This window comes from Anastrepha obliqua, chromosome 3 (assembly GCF_027943255.1).
Source record: "Anastrepha obliqua isolate idAnaObli1 chromosome 3, idAnaObli1_1.0, whole genome shotgun sequence".
Lineage (NCBI taxonomy): Eukaryota > Metazoa > Arthropoda > Insecta > Diptera > Tephritidae > Anastrepha > Anastrepha obliqua.
The window spans coordinates 118890134-118905441 of NC_072894.1; the positions used below are offsets into that span (position 1 = coordinate 118890134).

At 38.5% G+C, this 15308-nt stretch overlaps 1 protein-coding gene across 1 annotated transcript; it reads right to left on the bottom strand.

Moving 5' to 3' along the window:
* Positions 1-5634: 5634 nt before the first annotated feature.
* On the bottom strand, positions 5635-12511 carry LOC129240825 (uncharacterized). Its single transcript, XM_054876836.1, has 3 exons — positions 12372-12511; positions 12026-12271; positions 5635-6345 (listed from the first exon to the last, which is right to left on the bottom strand). Exons 1-3 carry the CDS (start codon positions 12448-12450, stop codon positions 5894-5896), a joined length of 777 nt encoding a protein of 258 aa, XP_054732811.1. The 5' UTR covers positions 12451-12511; the 3' UTR covers positions 5635-5893.
* Positions 12512-15308: the final 2797 nt, after the last annotated feature.

A 15308-nucleotide genomic window follows, 5' to 3' on the forward strand; every position in this document is an offset into this window, starting at 1 on the left:
TATTGACGTAACCATTGAGCCAGAAATGCGCCTCATCGCTGAACAAAATTTTGCTCGAAAACAGCGGATCTTCTTCAATCTTTTCAAGAGCCCAATCAGCAAAACGGTGACGTGCAGGAAGGTCATTTGGCTTTAGTTCTTGTACAAGCTGTATTTTGTATGCTTTTAAATGAAGATCCTTCCGTAAAATTGACCAAGTTGTTCCATACGACAGTCCAAGTTGCTGAGAACGGTGCCGAATCGATTCAACGCGGTTTTCACGTACACTCTCTGCTACTGCCGCTATATTCTCAATGCTTCTGGCTGGACGTGGTCTATTCGGTCGAGAATTATCCACCAATGAATATTCGGATTCAAATTTGTTGATGGTATGTCGAATAGTGTTTAAGGCAGGCCGATTATGTTGACCATAATGCGGTCTAAGCGCACGAAAAACATTTGTCACAGAACGCTGATTTTCATAATACAGTTGAACAATTTGTAGACGTTGTTGCGGTGTGAGTCTTTCCATGATGAAATGCCAAACGCTGTTCAACAAATCCACGATGACAGTTTGCCACAACTCGCGCACGATCTGTAAAAAAAACGCAAATGAAAAAAACTCCTCTTAATTGATCACCCGTTATAATGAGCTGGAACTATTAGCAAGAAACGAAACTGTGATAAAATTTATAAAATCTCAGAGGATAAGATGACTCGGATACTTGTTTAGAATGCCCAAGGAGAGAACAACTCGAAAGGCAGTTGAATTATGCCCTGTTGAAGGCCGAAGAAGAGGACGCCCCAGATAGTGATGACTCGAAGACGTGGGAGTTGACCTTGAAATGCTAAACTTGTGGCGGTGGAAAGAGGTAGCCTTAGATAGAGACAGATGGCGCAAGGTTGTGAATGAAACAATGGATCACCAAGGACTGTGATGCTAAGAAGAAGAAGAATATGAACGTTATAATGAGTTCTTTTTTTAAGTTTACTTTCATGATTTTATTGATAACAGTCATAATTTCTTAAAATAACATCAACAAAAATACTTAACATAAAAATAAAATCTTATTTCTTCTTCATTTCTTTTCCACTGTGTGAGCACTACTATTATTTTGACCACAGCTGTACATATACATATGTATGTACGTTCATGAACAAGCTTATTCTGCAATACATACGTATGTATGTATGTATACCTTTTCTTATTGTACGCTTGTATTAAGCAGAGCGAAAGCAGCTGTGCCGCAAAGTGCACTTTTGGTTATCGCGCATTTATTAGTTCCACTTCACTTTTTCCATTTCATTAAAAATTGGGCTTTCATTCATAATTTCAATAATTAGTCAATCGTTTTTTTATGTTTCTTTGGGCTCTAGCTGTGCGTTTATAAGTTAATAAGTACTCTTAACAGTAAATTATTTGTAGCTTAAAAGCTTTTTCTCACCTTTTTTGTCTTACATGAAACTTATTTATAAGCTAAATGCAATCTGAATTGCTTAATAGCTTTTCAATGCAATATTGTTCCAGCTATTTGAACTGATTGGTATGTGAAAGCAATTTTTCAACAGCAGAAACTGTAAAATTTCCCTATTATGAATGACTTGCAACGAAGCGGGCATAATAAAAATCTAAAGCTAAACGAATTTCTGACTAGGAATCAATTTTTGTTAATGTAACGCACTATTTTCCATTCATAAGAAAATAACAACATTTTAAAATATTAATAACCACATAAATTTCACTGATACAGAAAGCGAGGATAAGAAGAAAATTAATAAAATCATTTTTACAATATATGGTAATGTATATATTATATAATGATATAAAGCAATTAATAATAACTCTAAAAAAATACCCTGCTCCCGGAATGCACTACCCAAAAATCCGACATGCACGAACAATGAAGCAACATTTTTCGTTCTTTTCGTACCGCCGCCGAAGAAGATTTCGGGATTTCGGCGAGCCCGAAAAAACAGTTGGTACAACGAGGAATAAAATGCTGCCGCGTGAGTGTGAAGAGCTTGAGATGCTGGCCAAATAGAGGCAACGCCCGAAAATTCTACGAGAAACCTCGGCGGCTAAGATCGGAGCATTTTCCTGTAAGAACAAAGGCGGCGATCTGATGACTGACATCCAGAGCATACTTAAATTATGGAGGAAACACTTCTCGAACTTCTGAAATAGTGACAGCTGCGCATTTCACAGAGAATAGCGATAACGCGGCTTTATACCATTTAATATTTCAAGCACGGTGATTCGAACGTACGTACTCCCGAATGGTAGTCACGCACTAAACTCTTCGGCTACTGCGGCCGCTATGATAAATAATAATGAAAACTCTAAAGAACAATAAATCGCCTGGATACAATCAAATTTTGGAAGCAATTATGAAGCATATGCATTAGGGCGGGTCGATTTAAAAATCGCTCATTGCTCTGTGAAAATCGTATTCTAGGGATCAAAATAAGAAACTTTGCCGAAGGAACCATACCTCTAAAACGAATTCTGATGTCCCCCAATTTGGGTCGAACGAAAAATCCCACTTTGACCCATTTAGAGTGCTCCAATCGAGTCCAAATGTATGACCGACCCCCACTAACTTTGGACGGCCGATCCACCCATGCCAGTGGCACACCCCCTTGAACTCCCCTGGGGGGTTCCCCATACAATCATCAGAATTCGTTTTAGATGTATGGTTCCTTCGGCAAAGTTTCTTATTTTGATCCCTGGAATATGATTTTCACAGAGCAATGGGCGATTTTTTTGCCTCCCCACAAATCGACCCGGCTTAATATGCATATTCCACTAAGAGGTGTTATTTTGATATTCAAAGAAAAATGCAAATGATCGGATGTTTATTTCATTAAAAGGAGGAAGGTATGCCGTTAGTAGTGGAAAATAACATCAGGCAAATGATCACTACGACCACGCTTACAGGTCAATATCCTTTTCATGAAATTTTCCATAACGAAATTGCAAAGTGGCTGCCCTATGTCCTCGAGAGCCTCACGAATTCCTTCTTTGAGGTCTTGAATCGACCCTGGGCTGTTGGCGTAGACCTTCTCTTGCTTGTGGGCACATGGCACCGTCTTGTTGAAAATAAACGTTGTCCAGACCAAAACCATCCAATTCGGGCCATAAAAAATCTTTAATCATCTCTCAATAGCGCAATCCATTCATCAGTAACACCTGTTATTGGAAAGCACTTTATTTGCCAACTTTGTTGTAAGTCTCAAATATTTCTCTAATACCTGAAAGTAACTGAAATTATAGCGATCCCAAAACCAAACAAAAACGATACACTAGCGATATCATATCGACCAATCAGTTTAGTACCGATAATATTAAAAATGTTAGAAAACCTACTGTTTAACCGCATAAATCCTATTGTGAGAAGCATGAATTTGATACCCAACACCAAGTTTCATTAAGGCGAAAGCATTCATCAATGTGTCTGTTTTCATCTGCGCCATTTCCTGTGTCTAAACATTATTAATACACACGGTATGCCGCTTTCGATTCACCACTTCTGCGCTCGCTAGATGATTCCGTTGGTCGTCAAGCGTATGTGACAGTAGCAGTGCAGGCCAGTGCATCCAGGAATACTTTTACAAAGCAATGGAATTACAAAACAGTTTGAGCGACCTGTGCTGACGAGCTGACGAGACGGAGCTTGTCTTTTAACCGTCCTACGACGTGTCCCATAGAAGACACCTTTCCATTTCATTCCCACCAAAGAGTGCAGAGGCTACAGTAATCAATTATTTTGTCGCCTTATTGGCTAAGCGAACCGTGCTCTCGTAAAAAGAATATAAATAAATCAAGCGATTAATAAAATTGTATAAATATGCCGACTCCAGCGAGATCTAATGGGTCCAAACATATAAACCCGGAGACTGCGTTCATACCGCTGGCATGATAACTGCGCAATACAAAGCAAAAAGCTCTTGTCAGCAACAGCGACTCCCGAAGTTCAAATGCCCAATGCACCAACGCCTCGCATAAGTAAGTTCTTCAAACCGAAAGAGTGGCTTATTCCAAATTTCTCCCTTTAGCAAAAGCTCCTCATAAAAACCCTCTGCCTTCAAAGACGATGTGAACCTGTAGATTATTCCATTTGTGGAAATTCATCAAGACGTACACCACATATAGCTGGAGGAGCATGGCCCAGGGACCAAACGAAAAATGTAACCGGTCCTCAATTATGCCTCAGCGTCATCGAACATTTGGACCATCGACTGGAGGTATGCCGCTGAGACCGCGGCAGCCATCAGGCCGATATTTTGTTCCACACGTAATTGAGCCATACCAATATTTTCATAATAAAGAGAAATGATAATAATTTCCTAAAAACTTGTATTTTATTCAAAATCAACACCGGCCCTTGAAACTTAACCACCCTTTATGATTGAAGGAGAGAATGTCAACCCAGGGCAAACCACTGTTCGAGAGTCTCGAACAACTGTGTGGCTTAGACGTCAACAACCGAATAAGGTTCTTAAGCCACACAGACTGGATATAATCACGCTGTAAATAACCGTTAGACAAGTTGGTAGCGAGGACGTGGCCACAAAATGGTGCGCAAGCGCTAGTTGGATTCTGGATGAATCACCACTTTAACCAACCAACTCTTTGCTTAATGTTGATGTTAGTAGAAGACTTAGGGCTCCAAAGTTGTACACCTCATACTCAAATCGGCAATCTAATCGTAGTATAATCGCATAGAGTGAAGACGAAATGTGAATTGTTTGATGGACTGCGCGATTTGACAAGTTAAGGACCGATCCAAGATCATTCAGGGCCTTGCTGGCAATTTCAGCTCACTTAAAATTGCAAACTGGAGCTCACTGTTCACCGAGTCAAAACAAGCTGCGATTTAAAACTAAATTTTTCTTTTAGCCCCATCTGCATGTAAAAATATGTATTGAAATTCGCTACAAAGTTTTTGTAATGTGCTGTTATATCTAAGTGATGCCCAGCAAGGGTTCATAAAAATATATCTGCGATGTAATTAAATCAAAAAATATGAATAGTACTTACGCGCAACTGAAATATAAAATTAAATTACGTTGCATAAATATTCAGAGAAAAAAGGTCGTACAAAAAGGAAGCGCATTGAAATGCACGCTAACAGCAAGCATTTGCATATAAAAGTGTGAAGCCATTAGCATTTGACGTTCTGTTGTTGGGTTGCTGATTGAATCACTGGTATGTTGGCCGTTGTTTGCTTGGTTTTGCGACTGGCTGCTGATGGAAAAAGCTAAAAGCTTTAACAAAAAATTGCGCTCTAATCGACTGCAGCATCAAATGCACAACTACAGCTAAAACAAAAACAAACAAAAATCAGCATGTGAAACAAAAAGCTCGCGGCGCATGCGAAAGTGGGAAAAAAATTGCCAAAAGTGCGCACTTAATCATAAGGACGCTGTTAAGTCAATTTGTTGCAATGGCGGATATCACAAACGGATGGATGCCTCTTTGGCAAACGGGCAAAGAGTTACGAGTGAGAGAGGAGGCTGATGGCTGCTGACGAATTTGCATGCATATTCAATTTGAGGGTGGCTGCAATGCACTACAGCGGCCTTTGATAGGCAAATGAGAGTGCAGCGAAATGAATGCGGCTGAAAGGATTTTGAATTTATACACGAAAGCAATGTTTTTGTGTGGATTTATTGATAGAACTGACTGCATTGAATGCCGAATTCAATGAATATGAAGGTGAGTGTATGTGTGCTTATGTGTGTGTGTGTGGGTGGGTGAATGCTGCTGAATGCCACTAGAAAATATTTCCTATAGAGAAAAACGATTTTTATAACACTTTTTAATTGTTTTCACTTGATTTATTTGTATCCTTTCAATAATACTAAATTCTCTTCAAATAAAAATTTATTCAAACTACTTTTTATAGTAATTCTATTCATTCGAGTTGGGATAATATTTGAATAGCAAGTGCTTGCCAAAGAATTGAATATCATTTTTGGCCACGCGTTCACGCAATTTATTGCACTTTGGCGTGTCGACATGCAACTCAGCCGGACAGCCATTCCAGAATTCGCGCCATATGCAACCGCTGAAGGCCAATGGACAACGACTGCAGCCTTCGGATAGTTTTCCCGCCTTCTCTAATTGCTCGTGCTTTTCCTTCACTTCAGCTAGACATTTGTCGACATAGCCTTCTATAGCATCTTTTTTCCATTGCAAATCCCCGATTTGTTTGCGCAGTTCCTCCAAAATAACATCACGTTTGAATTGACCATTTTCGTCGATGCTATGGAATTTCTTTGCAACGCATTCAGCGACACAAATCATTTGCTCCTTCACTTGTTGCATCTTGTCGCAATTGAATGGATCATAGGCGTCATCGGCTGTGTAAAAAAAGAGGAGAATAAGCTGAATAAATTTATTTGGATTTTGAAATTATTACTGAATGAGAGTATTTGTGAAACAATTAAAGAAAAAAAAAATTACAAATAAATTCCAGCAAATCATCTTATCTCAGACTAACAAACTTATCCATAACAATCAGGTTGGATTCAAGCGGGGAAAGTCAGTAACAGATGCTCCATTGTATGTAGACCATCATGTTGCAGAATCGTTATCCGCGAGAAAACATGTGTCAATAATATCACTCGACTTCAACTGCTCGAGTGGAAACTGGGGCCGCGAATTTGCAACTATATAAGAAACTTTATGACCCATAGGAAAATTAAAGTCAGATTAGACAATGTCCTTTCCGAAACTTACCCACTTCAAAACGGAATACCGCAAGGCTCACCCCTTTCAGTAATTATATTCCTAAAAGCATACAACAAGCTTTGCGCCTCAATTTCCTTTTATAAAGAAGTCTCGTTCTGCGCTTACGCAGATGATTTCAATCTTTTAGTTAAACAAAAAAAGGATAAAAATGTTAGTATTAATCTAAATAATTTATTTGGAGACATTAACTCCTGGTGTAACTACTCTGGTGCTTCACTCTCGGTACAAAAATGCAAACACTTACATATGTAGGTATTTATATGCCGTAAAAAACAGTGCTCGACCTCTGTCCACTTCAACAACATCCAAATAAATAAGGTAGATACTTTAGGAATACTAGGAGTCACTTTTACTATAATTGGAATTCACACATAGCACTTCTACAACAAGACCTTTCACACCGCCTTAATATCATCCAGTGCCTCTCTAGCTTCAAATTCAATTGCAACTCAGTAACACTTATACAAGTAATGAAAGCGCTCTTGATATCAAGAATTGATTTCGGCCTCTTTCTATATGGTTTTGCACCTAAATCTGCTCTAAATAAGTTAAGAACTATTCTGAATGCGGCTATAAGAACCGCACTAGGAGTCCCCGATTAATAATATGCTTTTTGAAGCTAACATTCCCTCAATAGAAGCGAAAAGGGACTATATCACAAATAAATTAAATAAAGTGCTTATGAACAGCTATAATGCCCCTCTCTTCAAAATTGCTCAAACCTATAAAAAAAAGGCCATCTAAAAGAGTCTCCTCAGCAGTTAGTAGAGCAGTCCTCAACAGCAAAAAACTTAACCTTCCATATCTACCACTAAAACCTATTCTAACCCACATCCCCCCATGGCGTTTACAGAAAGCAATAGTTAACACTGAGCTCCGAAAGTATAAAAAATTCGAAGCACCAGCTAAAATATATCAACAAGCTTTTGCACCCATACAAAATGAACTCAAGGATTACACCTTCATATACACAGACGGCTCCCAAAGCAATAATATGATCGGATTTGGCGTAACTACCGAAAATGAAAACTTAATAGTATCCGACCTAGCTGCATACAGTACAGTCTACTCTGCTGAATTAATTGCTATCATGTTGGCTGTTAATGTAATTAGAAATAAAAAAGGTAAATTTGCAATGTGCTCCGTATCCAATATCGAAAACAATGATTACTATCCCAGTTCTATCCGTAGTATTTTACAAACAAAATACCCAAATATTTTACTGATATGGTCGGGCCATGCCCTTATAAAGCGTAACGAATTTGCTGATAGCACAGCTAAATACGCCACCATAGCTCCTGTATTAACAACTACTAATCTAAATGTTAATGATATAGCTGAATTTCTCAAGAAAAAATTCATAAAACAATATAAATCTGAGACTTGACAAAAATGCTCAACTTGGTACAAAGCGCAAAATGTTAAAAAGCTTGATTTAAGCAACCTCCGAAAACACGCTAACCTTTCACTTTCTAGAATGGACCTTGTTAAACTCACGCGAGTACGTCTGGGCCATTCAAAATTAACCCATAATCACCTTATCGACAGCAATACCCCCAGAACATGTCAGTTTTGTAACTCCACCCCGATCTCCATTAATCACGTTATGTCCGAATGTTATCCCTTCAACTCACTAAGAAACCATATATTCCATAACACCGATCCCATTCAATGCATTTCCAACCCCACAATTGATAATATTAAAAAAATTATAGCTTTCTTAAAAATATCAAAATTATATTACTTGGTTTAGAATTTCTTTCAGCCTTTATCGTACAGGTTTACATGTTTGTACGTTTAGAATACAGAAAAGTCTGTTTTGAGTTACTCGCTGTTTACCCTAATCACTTCTAGCCTAACCTTACCTGTGTGCCTGGTGCAAATGTCAAGTATTGCCATATTGCGGTAAAACCAGGAAATCATTTCCATATTAAAATGTTAGCCCAGAAAAATTCGAAAACAATTACCGGAAATCAATGCATTCCTCCTTTATTTCCTTTTTATACTTCTGCCCTAAATGAAGTTTCTTTGAATCGATAATTTCTCGCACATGACATCATGCGGTGGCTGTAACCATTTAGCACTTGCTGGAAGCGTAATTCTACAAGGTGTAGTCCAAAATGAACAAGACTGAGCTAAAATAGAAACGGCAGGAGCTTTGTTCTAATAACTTTGAGTTTATTTATTCAAAATAGTCCCCTCTGGTCTGGATACGCGTTTCAGGAAGTTAAAGGAAGTTCTCGTCTTTCTCGTCGCTTTAATGAGGTCTTTCGAATGTTGAGTTCTGAGCAATAAGCATAAGCATAAGCCCAAATGATCAGTTAAAATGCGATAAATCGATATTTTGAAGATATTCAACTCCAAATCCATGAATTTCAACGAGGATCTCGGTTCATTTTTTATAAATTTACGAACAATTTCGATGAAGTTTGAAGTTTTTGGTATGTTCATTGTCATTTATGTCCACACAATCATCTCTGAAACGTGTACACCACTCATGTACTCTGGCACGAGATAGACAATCATCGCCATAAACTTTTTTCATCAATTCAAATGTTTCAGTAAACGTTTTACCGTTTTTAAAACAAAATTTGATATTAGCTCTTTGTTCGAAATTCATTTTTGTATCGATGACACAAACATACTGACAGTTTAGACGCAATAACTTCGCTTCCACTAAACCGCATTTCACCAAGCTTTGACTGGAAGTCAGCTAGGGATGTAACGTCCAACGCACTAACTCATTAAAAAGAAGGCGCCATCAAAAACATTTTTATGACGCCAGTCTTGTTTATTTTGGACTTCGCCTTGCATAGAATATTTGAAAGCGGAGAATGGGCAATCAATTCGTTCAATACCTACAAATCATCCAAGTCAGATGGTATTTCACTGTAAACTTATTACGAATTTTTGGGCAAATATTCAAATCAAGTCTCACTTTGGGTTATGTTCCTAAGATTTTGCGCGAGGTTAAAGTATTATTCCCACTCAAGGGAGGTAATAAGCTTCCTGAATCACCCAAATGCTATGGACCAATCAGTCTTACGTCTTTCATGTTGAAAATCTATTGGACTATTACCTAAGAGAGAACGTTTATTCGATATCCCCACTCCATAAAGAGCTATTGCTCTATCGCCACTGCTTTGGTCTATCCAGGCTGGCGGCCTCGTACAAACCCTTAATAATATATAAAAGTTACAAAACAATAGGATGTGCAGATGAAATTTATGTAGTAATTAAAGGCAACCACAAAAGGGCCATAAAGGACTTGATGCAAGACGCCTAGGAGGAGGGAATAGAAACCCGTCCAAAACCACTATTACCCCACTTACCAGAAAAAGAGGTCTAAATATACCCACCCTGGAAATAAATAGAACAGGAGTTACCTCTCCTGGATTAAAAACACATCTGGGAGGCCCACCTCAACTCAGTAATAAAAAAGCACCGAAAAACCTTTGGACAGCAAAACAACTTTTGGGTAAATCCTGGGAAAACAGTGGAAGTCGTATCCAAAAGAGAGTTCGAAAAAGTAAAAATTAAAATACCTATTGGACAGTCCTCAAAGCCTTAAATAGCTTTACGTTCAATTCAAAAGGCCTTACAGAGTGCAACAATGCACTCAACAAACTGGCGACTCTTAAACAGATCTCCGTGATTTGGGTACCAGAACATGAGAGACTCGAAGCAAACGAAAAAGCAGACTTTTATACCAAAAAGGGAGCGGAGGGTCCTTTATTGTACCAACCCCAAAAAAGGGGATTTAAATTACACTGTGGAGCACTTACATACCACTTTGCCTGTAATAAACGTTCCAATACAGTAGGACTATCTAGCACTAGTTTATCGTATGCAGGTTCTGCTGTGATGAAGAGGAACACTTTATCACCAACTGTGAAGCTTTAAGTCCCAGGTTACACAGAACCCTGGGTTCGCACCTACTAGAGGATGAATACTTACAAATACTCTCTCCCAAGGAGCTGGTTCGATTAATCACAATAATAATAGATAAATCTGGTCGCAGTGCGTAAAGGCCTTAGCCTAATCCGTACAACCATTACCGGAGGTTTAGTGATAAAAAAAATCAGCGGCAGATAGGTTTGCATGCTGGAAAGAATATGTTACCATCTGGTGCACTGAAACTCAATGAAATTCTCGGCTCACATTATATTCACTACGCGAATCGTTTGAAAAGTCCATGCAAAAAACTACTCAATTCGGGTCAACCTTTCATATTTACTTATAGTGTCCCTTTGGGTCTATACACTTCGTCTAACGCAATTCTAGTCTGTTGATCACTTACGAATAATAGGATTTGTCCAAGCCATTCATTTCTGCAATCACCTCCTCGTTTGAATGAAATATTTTGCTTGTCAGCCATTTCTAAAATTGGGGAACAAATAGTAGTCCGAAGCATGGGAGAGAGCCAAGTCTGGCGAATAGAGGGGATTTGAAACGAGTTAGAACCCTATTTCCATTAATTTCGCCACCACAACTGCTAAGGCGTTGGAAAAAGAAAATCACTCGATTTCCTCGATCCAAACCAATGCCAAACACAAAGAAATAGACCGATCTGGCTGAAACTTGGTGCGTGCTCTTCCAAGAAATGCTACTAACTAAACATAACCTCGATACACGCCAGTAGTAGCATCTCTCTGACCTTGCAAAGACTTTTCAAATGAGCGGATACCGTCGCCGAAAGGATTTGTGTGTGTCTACTATGCGGATATGCAAGGGTTCGAAAACCTGCACGAAGCAACAGGTGATAAGAAAATGCAGTCGCTTCTCGGCCGGCAATGGCAAACCTCCGAGTGTATTTCTGCCATGAATACTCTCCTGATAAAAAACCATCTGCCGTACGAAGGCGGCATAAAACTGTACGTCCCATTATCAAGACGCACACCTCAAACACCCAATAAAGGGTGTAAGCGCCAATTAAAACGAAGTAAGTGGGTTTCCCGAAATGGAATATGAAAATGTTAGAAAACGAGTTGGATCGATGGAAACTAACGCATCAACTTTTGCCACTAAAAATCTCTTTATAAAGCTAATTTCCATACAGAAATAACATGAACATATATGTAGATTAATCGCCTTCTAAATAAAAATAAGCCCCACTCTTGCAAAATATTAGGGTGTGCAGAAATACCTGAAATGTTGCATTATCTGCTCATTTTCGTATTTTTTCTGTTTTTTGCTTTTTAGTGTTTAAAATTTCGAGTATTTCCACTATCCAATGGCAGAATAAACCTAATCGTTTCTGTTTATATAGATCAAAAGAATTTTTCTCACCTGGTTCGCCCTTTAATTCTGCGACACACTCTTTCTTAACATTCATGAAAAGTTCCAATTGTTCACCATTGACATTGCTACCCTTACAGCAATGCATATCCTTCTTCCAGGTATGTTTAGCGCACTCTTTGGCATCCTTTTCGGCTGAATGTTCTACTTCGGTTTCGCGTCGCGCACGATGTGTTGGCAAAGCGTCGCCAGTGTCATCAACTTGTAGAGACTGCAGCTCCTTTAAGAGATATTCATCTGGAGTACAAGAAAAGGTGATAAAATTAATTTCCCTTTAACAGTTTGTGCTTTTAAATGGCTTTTATTATTCGAAGAGAAAAATTTTGTTCAAACTCACTGAAAGTACTATCATCGAATTCATAAGCATTCACGACCAACAACGCCGCCAATAACAATAAACTCACTAGACACTTCATTTCGAAATATTTGGCACTTCACAAGCGAGGATCACAAATCGTGACTGTCATTGCACTTCCTCTCGCAAACACCTTTTATACGCAGATTTGTATATAAGTCGGCATTCTACTATATATATATATATATATATACATATAAAAAAGGGGAAAAAATAAGAAATTGTTGTTGAAATTAAGAAAAATAAGCAAATGGGAAAGATTTATTGATAACAAAGTATGGAAATATTTATTAGTAAAATGCAAGTACAGGCGCACAGTTCACCAGCAAAGGGGCATCGCATCAATTACACTAGTCAGCACAAAAATTATAGTTGTACGTGACTCTCAAAAAGTAGAGCCCCGGCTCGGAACTCACAAATAATAGAAACGGTTTTAAAATAGCTCATTGCTCTGTGAAAATCGTATTCTAGGGATCAAAATAAGAAACTTTGGCCAAGGAACCATACCTCTACGAGGGGTGCCTTTTATATTTCGGGATTAGAGAAGAAAAACAAATTTTAACCATCGAAAATCACTTTATTGTTTTTCAAAATATTCTCCATGAAGATCTATACACTTTTACATGCGTTTGAACCAATTGTCGAAGCACTTTTGCCACTCTGAATGAGGTACCTCCAAAACATGAATTCTGAATGCCGCAACCGCTTCTTCAGGTGTCGAAAAACGTTGACCTCTCAGTTTGTTTTTTACGTACGGGAATAAAAAGAAGTCATTCGGTGCCAAGTCAGGACTATACGGCGGATGACCCATTAATTCGATGTTTTGGGTGCTCAAATACGCAGTTGTTTGAGCCGATGTGTGAGAGCTCGCATTGTCCTGGTGAAGAGTGATCCGTCTTTGGCGATTGGTTTTCCTAATTTCTTGGAAGACAACTGGCAAACAAATGGTTATGTACCACTCAGAATTTACTGTTCTGAGTTTTTCTAGTGGTACGTTTGCGACATTTCCAGTTTTTTCGAAAAAACAGGCGACCATTTGCTTGGAAGTGCTTCGTGCGCGAACAACTTTTGTTGGATTTGGCTCATCTTGAGACACCCATACAGTCGACTGCTGTTTACTTTCGGGCTCATACGCGTAAATACATGATTCATCACCTGTCACGATGTCATAGACGTGTTTCGAAGCCCCGCGTTCGTGTTTTTTGAGCATTTCCTTCGACCAATCGACACGAGCCTTTTTTTGAGCGATTGACAAATTGTGGGGATCCAACGCGAACAAATTTTTTTGACAGTCAAATGTTTATGCAATATTGAATGTATGCTGGTCCCACTAATGCCTAATAAGATTGTCTCAATCTCACGATAATTCACATGACGATCTTGCAATATCAGTTCGCGCACAGCATCAATGGTTTTCGGAACAACAACTGATTTTGGACGACCTTCACGAAATTCGTCTTGGAGTGAACTACGACCACGATTGAATTCACCATACCATCGATAAACACTGGTCCTTGATGGAGCTTCTTCGCCGAAAAATGAATTAAGTTCATCCATGCAATGTTGCTGAGTTAATCCACGTTGAAAGTTGTAAAAATAATCGCACGAAAATGTTCACGATTTAATTCCATTTTTGGACCGAGATGAATCTTTTAAGTTACTGTAAACAACACAAATAGCGCTGGTATTTCAAAACGTTCTGAGTACGTAAAAGCCAAAAAATGTCAAACTTTGCGATACAGCTGTCAGTTGCCAGATTGCAACACCAGGGTTGCCAAATCCCGAAATATAAAAGGCACCCCTCGTAAAACGAATTCTGATGTCCCCCAATTTGGGTCGAACGAAAAATCCCACTTTGACCCATTTAGAGTGCTCCAATCGAGTCCAAATATATGACCGACCCCCACTAACTTTGGACGGCCGATGCACCCATGCCAGTGGCACACCCCCTGGAAGTCCCCTGAGGGGTTCCCCATACAATCATTTCAAAATATCACCATTTTTGGCCTTTACATGAGAAAAGAAACTAAATAGTTCGACCCAAATTGGAGGACATCAGAATTCGTTTTAGAGGTATGGTTCCTTCGGCAAAGTTTCTTATTTTGATCCCTAGAATATGATTTTCAAAGAGCAATGGCCGATTTTTTTGCCTCCCCACAAATCGACCCGGCCTAATGTACACGCAAGTCTTATACCAGGTGGCGCAAAATTAATCATCAATCAATTTTGTTCTTGAATAACTTTTTATGGATTCAAGAAACTTATTTTGAGTGATAATAATCTTTATTCTGATATTTATACATTCCATTGCTTATCTATTTGTATACTGCAGAAGTGCCAAATACGACGCCATGCCGATAAATAAATAGATATAAATCTTCTTATAGGGTGACTAAAGAATCGCTCCGCATCAATATTACTCAAATTTTTAGCTACGCAATTCGGGAACAGTTGAAAACAAGATAAAAGACTCTTCCCAAAGCGTTTTTATCAACTTTTTGGAAAATCAAAGGTGTTGAAACCGAAATCAAACTTTCAGTTAATAAAAATAAATGTAGAAATATAAGTAATAAAAGTAATTTAAATTTTTCTGTAGATCAGTGTAACTTGCATTAATACAGTTTGTCAAAGAAATATTCTTACTTAAGGACTAAATCGGTTGATAAAAATTATTATTATCTTTTTACTTATTTAACGGCCTTCTCTATCCACAAACTGGAGTTTGAGAGTCTTTCCAAGTAGGCAGGATTAGAACCAGGAGAAAATCTACCACTAAACTGGTACCTCTGTCATCACTGATGGCTCCAAGATGGATGCCGGAATCGGAGCAGGGGTTTTCTCTAAATCAGCCAATTTATCTATTTCCTTAAAATTGCCGAATACTGCTAGTGTTTTTCAAGCGAAAGTCTTTGCGATCCT